Here is a 9311-nt window from a genome sequence, read left to right on the forward strand (position 1 = left end):
CCATGGCCATGGAGCCTGCTGGATAGAGTGACAGCTGAGTGTCCCCATCCATGGCCATGGAGCCTGCTGGATAGAGTGACAGCTGAGTGTCCCCATCCATGGCCATGGAGCCTGCCTGATAGAGTGACAGCCGAATGTCCCCGTCCATGGCCATGGAGCTGCCCCATAGAGTGACAGCCAAGTGTCCCCATCCGTGGCCAGGGAGCCTGCTGGATAGAGTGACAGCCGGGTGTCCCCATCCTTGGCCATGGAGCCTGCTGGATAGAGTGACAGCCGAATGTCCCCATCCGTGGCCAGGGAGCCTGCTGGATAGAGTGACAGCCGAGTGTCCCCATCCGTGGCCAGGGAGCCTGCTGGATAGAGTGACAGCCGGGTGTCCCCATCCATGGCCATGGAGCCTGCTGGATAGAGTGACAGCCGGGTGTCCCCATCCATGGCCATGGAGCCTGCTGGATAGAGTGACAGCTCGGTGTCCCCATCCATGGCCATGGAGCCTGCTGGATAGAGTGACAGCCGGGTGTCCCCATCCATGGCCATGGAGCCTGCTGGATAGAGTGACAGCCGGGTGTCCCCATCCATGGCCATGGAGCCTGCTGGATAGAGTGACAGCCGGGTGTCCCCATCCATGGCCATGGAGCCTGCTGGATAGAGTGACAGCCGAGTGTCCCCATCCATGGCCATGGAGCCTGCTGGATAGAGTGACAGCTGGGTGTCCCCATCCATGGCCATGGAGCATGCCTGGATAAAGTGACAGCCGAACATTCCTGCTGGGCTCCAGCCGTGCCCCGGAGCCCTGCCCAGCAGTTGCTGTAACTCAGTCCATGGCATCTTGCAGGACAATGGAATGAATCCAGGTCTCTGGAATGCACTAGGAAATCTCTGTAGAAGATGAACCTCTTGATTTTTTTTGCTGGTGGTTTTCCCCAGCATCGCTGGAGCTGTTGACTAGAAGTGCCACAAACCTTCTCGAGGTCATGGTGGAGCCTGCACGGGTTGTGCAAGATCCTGTGCTATAACCATGTTTAAACCTCATGGCAGCTTCCTTTAGGAACAAGCACATGCATAGCAAGGTTTATTTGCAGACACTTTCAGATTCTTATCTTTGCAGCTGATGCTTGCAGGATCATTTCCCTCCAGCATTACTTGCTTGGGAGTCAGGTGAGCTTACCTATCTGAAAAAGTGCTCTTGAGAGGCCAAGATTAATGTCAGGCATGTGCATAGTGTTCCTGTTATCAAGTGCTTTCCTGAACTGGGACCTGCGATTTAAAACATTCTAAGTATTCTAAGTATTCCCTATTTCAACTACAAGAAGTGAATCAGAAGGAGCTGCAGGACCTCATGGCAGCACTGCTCAGGAGCTGTGAGAGCTCTGAGGGAGGAAAAGGAATCCCAGTAATTGTGATACCTGCAGGAGAGGGAGAACAAGCTTTGGGGGGGAAAGTCAGGCACACCATCCATCTGGAGAGAGGGATGTGGTTTTGAAAACAAGAGACTTTCTGGAGAAATGCATTATCAGTTGCCTGCCATTTGTCCATGAGGAGTAACAGCCCTGTGTGACAGGGTGCCGGGGGGCAGAGGGACAGACAGACCTGCAGATACAGGGGCTGATGGCTGCAGGAGGAGAGCTCTGGTACGGGAGCCGGCTGAAGCTGTCCCTGACAGCAGCCATGCACAGCTTTGTTTACAGCAAGACATAAGCCCATGAGGGAGCACCATGAAAACTGCTAACCTACATGTATGCATTCTTTAGTGGGTCAAACACAGTGCCAACAACGACAATGACATTAAAATATTACTGCTGTGGTTTGTCTCGCAATTATTCATTCCTCCTTCTCCTTATTAATAATGCAAATGAGGTTATGTGTCCAGAGCATGCTTTGCACTGTCAGAAAAGACCTGATTTAAAGATGTCCCAGCCTTGCCCACATGTCAAGGTACGAGTTTTCTAAGTGGCTATGGACTCAGAGTTATTTCCACAGCACTGCACAAACAGAACTGTTGGTTTCTTGTCACGGCTTAGAAATTGTAATTAGCAAATGCCAAAATCCTCACGAAAAAAAGGCATAGGTTGTGGCAAAGTAATGAAAAAGCATAAGGGTGTGTTATTTTTAATAACAATAAGTGAGTGATCAAAGCATAAAAGTTCTCACCTGTGGAGAGATATTAATCATGGATCAGGTTTCTGTCTGTTAAGAGAAATTATTTGTTGAAGTAATGTTGAAGTTGATGCAAGGAAAAGTGATATGCTTAAAGATGAGAGCAGATCACCTAACTTCACTATTCATATGCAAATATAACTTTAGTACAAAATCTTAGAAAGCAAAAAGCCCAAATCTAAGAACTGCAGAAAAAGGGCTATAGTCTGGAAGCAGAGAAATTAGGATGATCAGCAAAAGACATTTTTGTTTCTTTTATTAACATCTCTGGTATTTTCATGTACTATTTTATTTTTAAGTATATAGATCACAGAAATTTTATATGCCAGTGTTCCAATTAAAACTAGGTTTCTCTTTATACAATACATTAAAGCACATTTGATTTAAAATCAATGACACTGTCTTACTTGGAATTCATTGTATTGTATCAAATGTGATTTTGGAGACTGTTGCCCAATGAACAGTGCCTCTTTTTACTTTTTTCCTTCTGGTTTTGCCCAAACAGTCCATCTGGGTTGCTAGGCTGAAGATAAAATAATTTTAAAATAATTGCATTTCGAAAAGCAGATACACATTTCAGTCATATGATATGAAAATGATCCAGCCTATATAACTCCTACTGCTTACTTTCAAAAAATTCCCTTGTTCTGAAGTCAGTCCAGTAGCTATTAGAAGTAGTCACTGATGTAAATTCCATCTTGTTTATGAAAACATTTTGAACAAAGCATTGATTGTCCAGGGTCCATAAAAAAAAGCTAAAATCTATAAAATGTTGGCATTGCTACTATTCAGGGCATGAGAATGACATGCATATAAATCATAGTTTATTGGCACAGGCTTTTCTACTCAGAAAGGAGGCTTTGCTGAAAATGTACTGCAATGCCTCTCTTTTATAGATTTCTTTTGAAAGTGTTCTGAATCAGGAAATAATCAGAAGCAAATCTTAGTTTACAGTGGGAATCAAGGGCACAGGGAGTCTTTTATGACGTGGGTTAGCTATCATAGAGGGGCAGCCTAGGCAGAGTTTGGGGAAATCAGGGTGGATGGAAAAGCCTCAGTGTGAAGCTTTGGGAGGGAAGGTCATCTGTGTGTCTGATGCCCCTCCATGCAGTCTCACCCACCTCTCTGTTAGCCCTGGGGACAGTAATATGTTGGTTGAATTTTTTCAGGAAAAGGCGCTATTATCACAGTTTAGGAGAGGTGCTGTACTTGCATTGCTCCAGTTCCAGACAATTAAAGTGTCACTGAAGCTACATCAGAGTAAAACAAGAGTAAACCAGCCTAAGAAGTCCCACAGATTATTCTTTCCTGTTTCTTTTCCAGTAGCAGAATTATTGGCAGCCACCAGGGATCAATGCTGTAGTTACCACTGGAGTGCTGCACTGAAGAGCAAACACTCCAGCAATCCAAGCAATTTTCTGTTAAGTCATTCTGCTGGACTGCAGGGCTTGTGGGTGGGATTCTCCCAAGGGAAAAATATGGCAATGCCACAAGACTTAGTCCTTACTATTTCTTGGAATTTTAGTAACAGCCATAAAATTTATTGTTGGCACCTGAATCTTTAGAAGCGCTAGGCAAATTAAACAATCGAGCATCAATCCTGCAGCTCTTCTCCTCATATGATGCTTATTAAAATACATTTGGTGAAGTGCTTCATGAATGGATTCCAGAGTTTTCAAGCAGAAATGCTTAAAATCAGGTTTATAACTCCATGTCTAAATTTTTTATATGGTTATGCTAATTTTTCAGTTGTTAGAGCTTCTGAAGACTAAAAATGCTAGAGCTTTTGAAAAAAAATCAAGCTAAATTTCAGGCAGGTCAATAATCTGAGCTAAAATGAGCATTAAGACCATTTTCTAGAATTTGCCAGAATGGTCCATTGTAGGTGTCAGGACTAGTGCTGTGAAGGCTAAAGGATGAATGATCTGGCAGCCCTGATGTGTTCTGGGTTGATCCTAATTCCCTGGGGCTGGAATGCTGCAGGAGAACTGATTATGATGCTGTACATATGGCTAATGTGGATTGCCTTTTATTTTATCAAGTTTGGAAGCCTGACCCAGAGACTGTTAGAGGATATTCCCACTGGAAGCACACTGTTTCCATCCACCTTAACAAAGTGGTCCATCGCTGATCACTGGGGCATAACTCTTGCAAAACTTTGCCTGTACTATATAATTTCATCTTCAAAAAAAATCGAGGAAGAAGTAAATGTAGATCAGAAAACTATGAGGAGTGACCAGCAAAATTCCAGCCACTAACAAAAGCTTGGCAGCGTGTGTAAGTCAGTGATTGCAGACATGACTAAGTTGTGCCATCTTGTCTGCACACAGAGTGTGTAATGTCCAGAAATCTTGTGTTCCAGCCCAAGGACTCTCCATTTGAGACAGACAATGAGTTGCACAGTTCTTCTTGTCAGTTGTTTTCTCCAGTTTTTGAGCATATTTTTAAGCCAGAGGATCTGTTTAGGAGAGCCAAAGCTATGTATAGTAATGGCAGCTGCAGAACTGAGAGTTGGGGAGCTAGACAGCCTGATGGCTTGGAAAAAACAAGCATGGAGACAGGAAAGAGACACAGTTATTGGGACAGGGACTTGGGCATGTGTGTGAATAGCTGGTGCATTAGGGAATATGTAGTTCAGCCACACTGTCCTCTACTGGTTAAAGCTGGATCTCTGCAAATGTTCTAATTCATGCTGTTTTCATTCTTTGGTGCCCAATTTAAAGCATTTCAAGGGGATCATACTTTCAGACAGCCCATCTCCTTCACCTCTGTGTGCCCTCAATACTTTTAAAAAGTAAGAAAACAGTGTCTTTTGTACTGTCAAGGTTCGTGATATTTACTCTCCTGTTCTTAAGACCTTTGTCAGAAGTGAGGAAGGGTCTCAATATGGGGAATTTCAATCAATTTAATCCATTGTGAATTAGCAAATTATTAATTACTGATTCTGCTATTTTAAATAATAAAACAATTCAGGGAGAAACACTTCAGATTCCCTCTGTACGCCTCTCCTTCCCCTTTTCTGGTCTCCAATCCCTCCAAGCTTTCATTGTGGGCTATGCTCAATCCCTCTGGAAAGGTGGAGGCTGGTGCAGGAGACAGGGGTCAGCAGATGGTCGATGTTTTTCTTTTTCTAAAGATATCAGAAATACTCATATCCAGAAATGTAAAGGCTTTTGTGAAAGACAAAAACCCCCCCAGCTTGGAGAAAATGTGGAATTAGAGGTAAACCAGATTATAACCCCTGCCCATGGCTAGTAGGGAGGACTAGATGATCTTGAAGGTCCCTTCCAACCCACACCATTCTGTGATGCTGGGAATCTAAATTAAGGCAGGCCTTTCCAGTGGCCTGTGCACAGCCCTGCTGCTGCAGGGGATTTCAGCTTGCCAGCTGACTGCTCTGTGCTCTGTGTGCATCGTGAGGCACCAACAACCACAACCTGTGTGCTGCTTTCAGGTTCTGGACGACAGCTGAGACCGGCCGAGGCCCCGGGAGATGCTGATGCCGATGCAGATGCAGATGCAGAGGAGGAAGATTCTGTGAGTTTCTTAGAGTTGAATTTTTCTGTGATGACAGTTTGTCAGAGTGGGATCTTAAATATTTTGTTTATGGCTAGGTCTTTCTGGTGGTTTTCCTTCCCATTAAAAATGTTGTATTTTTGCTTGGGACTGTCCTGCCAGCTCAAAACCCAGAAAGATGTTTCAGTGTAAAGGCGTCTGCTCTTTGCCATGGCTCATTGGCATAAGTTTGCTACCAAGACTTAGCAAACTATTACATGGCTGTTAACTACAGTAACGTTTCTTTAAGGATTTAGACAGTTTAGGTTCCCTATTGTCTGACTGGAGAAGGAAGAGTGCCAATTGCTTGTCAGCAGAAATTCCTGCTGGGACTTTTGCTTGCTTATAGAGGGCAATAAAGTTTGAAGCCATTGGATGCAAAGTTTAGGTATGGAAATACAGCCGGGAAGAGATTTTTTTTTAAATTTTTTCAGTTATTGCTAATTGATCTGTCTGTTTTCAGTCTGTTCAGTCTGCAGATACACACAATACATAAATAAAATCAAAATAAGCTTACCACTGGGTTTTGTCTCTCAGAACTCTGTCCCTTGTGGGTTTGAGTGCTTTAACATGAGAACTGTATTTGTTCTTGACCTAAAAAAAGTTACTGGCTATTTTTTATCCACCATCACTAATGAAAGATTTTTACTCAGAAGGACACTATGGATAGCTAGAGAAACAGTCCTAAAAATGAGTCACTGTTTAATGGTGGGTGTTCCTTTATCACTGCTCGTGTCTTTTCCACAGGTTACCGAAGTGGCAGTAGAAGACATTCGTCCAAGGCCACAAGGATCCTCTCCAGTTTATGAGTATCCTGAAGAAGAAGACTATTTAAAGGCAAGATAATTAATTTTCATGCAGGCATGGCTTTATCAAGTTGATTCAAGAGGCTTTAGCTCCCACAATGCCATAGAATGGGACATTGCTGCAGCCACATTGTCTTCCTGTCCCCACCAAAACTGCATCTCTGTTCATTGATGGATTTATTTTGTGCTGGGCTTCCTGACCATGTTCTTGTTTCTTGGCAAGAAAATGCATTTGACTTAATTCTGTAAAGGACACAAGACAGAGAGCATAAAGAAATTGTAGTGTTTTTCATGTTAGAATATATGGCTTGAACCTAATTAATAAGTATTTCAAAATTACCTGTATCTCTTGGTTATTCAAAGTTAGAGATTTAATTAGTCAGCCATGTTAAGTAGGCAACAGTTTAAAATTCATGCTGAAGCTGAATAAGTAAAAAAAATTACGTTTACAAAATTGAAAGATGAACAATATACTACATTAGGACACAGAAAGACTTCCAATATCTTAAGACATTTGGTCTCTGACCAAATGCAAATTTTGTTACAATGGTCTCTGATTTAATGCAAATTTTGGTACAATGAAGGGAGGCCTTGGCATCTAATTTACTGCTGAGATTAGTATAGTTAAATAATTCATGTTGTACATGGCTCTTGATCCTGATTTTGCTCTGTGCCATTAAAGTCAGCCTCATTTCTTGCTCTAAACCAGGAATTTTAACTGACTTTTGTTGTACTTAAGATCGCCGTGGCTTCTGAACTTGAAATAATTCAAAATTGTTTTTCAGCCTCAAGAAGAAAACAAAAAGCATTCTACAGATAAATCAAAGCAGAGTCATCCACAGGTCAGTCTAAAAGCACTCTGTAGCTTTAGGTATGAGCCTTGTAAATAGTAAAGTTTGTTAAAACACACAGACATGAATGGGAGGACAGAAGGAAGGACAAATGGGCAAAGAGTCACTTTGGACTTGTTTTGATCAGGAACTTCATGAATGGCCAAGTTGTGGCACGGGCAGGAACACTGATTTGTCCTATTTGTGGTCCTTCCATAATTCTTTTTAGAATTCTTTCTTTAGCCTTCTCTGATTTGAGTGCAGTACAGCATTAAGCTCTTATTTTGACTTTTTTCTTTTCTTTTCGGCCCATTGACTTTGAGTGGTTAACATCTTCACAGAAAATACAGTCTTTCAGCCCTAAAAGTTTCCATATGTTTCACATTTTAAAATTATAACCTATTTTCCCTATGACCCTGATTTAACTTAACCCTAACACACGTGCTTAACTGTAATTTAGAACAGAATCAAACCCACACTAAGTATGTCCTCAATTTTGGATAATCTTTCTTGAGCTATTGAAAATATACCTGAGGAGATTAAATTTTTTATTGTAGAACAACTTAGAACCCTTTAATGCAAATTAATAAAAATTATAAATTCACATATTTTTCTATCTCTAGGAGACAATGGAAGTGACCCTGAAAACAGAAGTGGAAGCTGGAGCTAGTGGTTTTAGTGTAAAAGGTGGAGGAAATGAAGGAATATTTATTAAAAAAGTACTTAAGGAATCTCCTGCTTCAAAAATATTTAGTCTTAGAGAAGGTAAAGTCTGATTTTTAATATTTTTTTAAATTTTATTCTGCATCTTTAAATAATGAGAATTGTAGCTGTGTGATCTGCCATCTCTTTAGGTATCAGAAATAGTAGATTTTAAACCAACTAATGTTATCTATGAGCTTAACCTGTCCATATAAATAATTTCTAAGATCACTTGCTTGAACAATAATGAAATGCGATGTTTTTTGTATACCATCGAAAAACATCAGTTGTCACTGGAACAGTGGAAAAGATACATAGAAAGTAGTATATACAAAACTAAAATGGAAAAAAAAAAGATAAGAAAACACAAAGTAATTAAAATTATGTATTATTCCACTTGCAGGTGATCAGCTTCTAAGTGCTACAATATTTTTTGATAATATCAAATATGAAGATGCACTCAAGATTCTCCAATATTCCGAGCCATACAGAGTCCAATTCAGCCTCAAAAGAAAAATTTCCGTGCATGAAGATCTGGAACACTCTTCAGCCCAGCACAAAAAGGAAAGGATAGGCCAGGTACATTTCTGATTAGTTTACAAAGTTTGGGTAACATACTATAGTAATGTGCTCTGTGGAAATAGATCATAAAACAAATGCTTGTGTCTTCTTAAGACTTACATATGTGTTTAAAGTTAATAGCATGAATATTCATTATTTTAAAAAATCCCACACAATATTTGCAGCTTTTTAAATATCTTGAGTGAGACTATGGGTTTTATATATATCCACAATCTTGTTTTAAGTGGTGAAAATATTCTTTAATGAGTCAGCATTTTTTAATTGTTGATTGTCCACTGATGGAACAGACTTGGGTAATCTCTGTAATACTTATAATGTATGTTCCAAAATGTAAAATATCAGTAAAAATTTTAATTCAAAGCTTCTTTGTAAGATTTTTCTATTAAAAAAATCTGTGTCTAACCACTGATATTTTGAGAGACCTCTTCATAGGTTTCCATCAACTTAAAGATCATATTTTCTTCATATACATATACCTATACATATAGATAAATACTATATATAACATATATTTGTACAGGGATAAATAGATAGATAGATAGATAGATAGATAGATAGATAGATAGATAGATAGATAGATAGATAGATAGATAGATAACCTGCATACATACATACAGAAACCACTGTTTACTGTAATATTTTGAAAGGAATATCTTCAGAAATCCATAAATTACACTCC

General features: G+C 40.4%; 1 protein-coding gene across 1 annotated transcript in view; it reads left to right on the forward strand.

Annotated features, from left to right (window-relative positions):
• The first annotated feature begins 4028 nt into the window (after positions 1–4028).
• The window catches only part of AHNAK2 (AHNAK nucleoprotein 2), a 30042-nt gene continuing 24759 nt past the window's right edge, over positions 4029–9311 (forward strand). Inside the window, exons 1-6 of the mRNA XM_063159358.1 lie at positions 4029–4038; positions 5612–5694; positions 6460–6549; positions 7304–7360; positions 7972–8113; positions 8454–8629. Coding sequence (XP_063015428.1) covers positions 4029–4038; positions 5612–5694; positions 6460–6549; positions 7304–7360; positions 7972–8113; positions 8454–8629 — 558 coding nt within the window. The remainder of the gene's footprint in view (positions 4039–5611; positions 5695–6459; positions 6550–7303; positions 7361–7971; positions 8114–8453; positions 8630–9311) is intronic.

This window comes from Melospiza melodia, chromosome 6 (assembly GCF_035770615.1).
Source record: "Melospiza melodia melodia isolate bMelMel2 chromosome 6, bMelMel2.pri, whole genome shotgun sequence".
In the NCBI taxonomy this organism is placed as follows: domain Eukaryota; kingdom Metazoa; phylum Chordata; class Aves; order Passeriformes; family Passerellidae; genus Melospiza; species Melospiza melodia.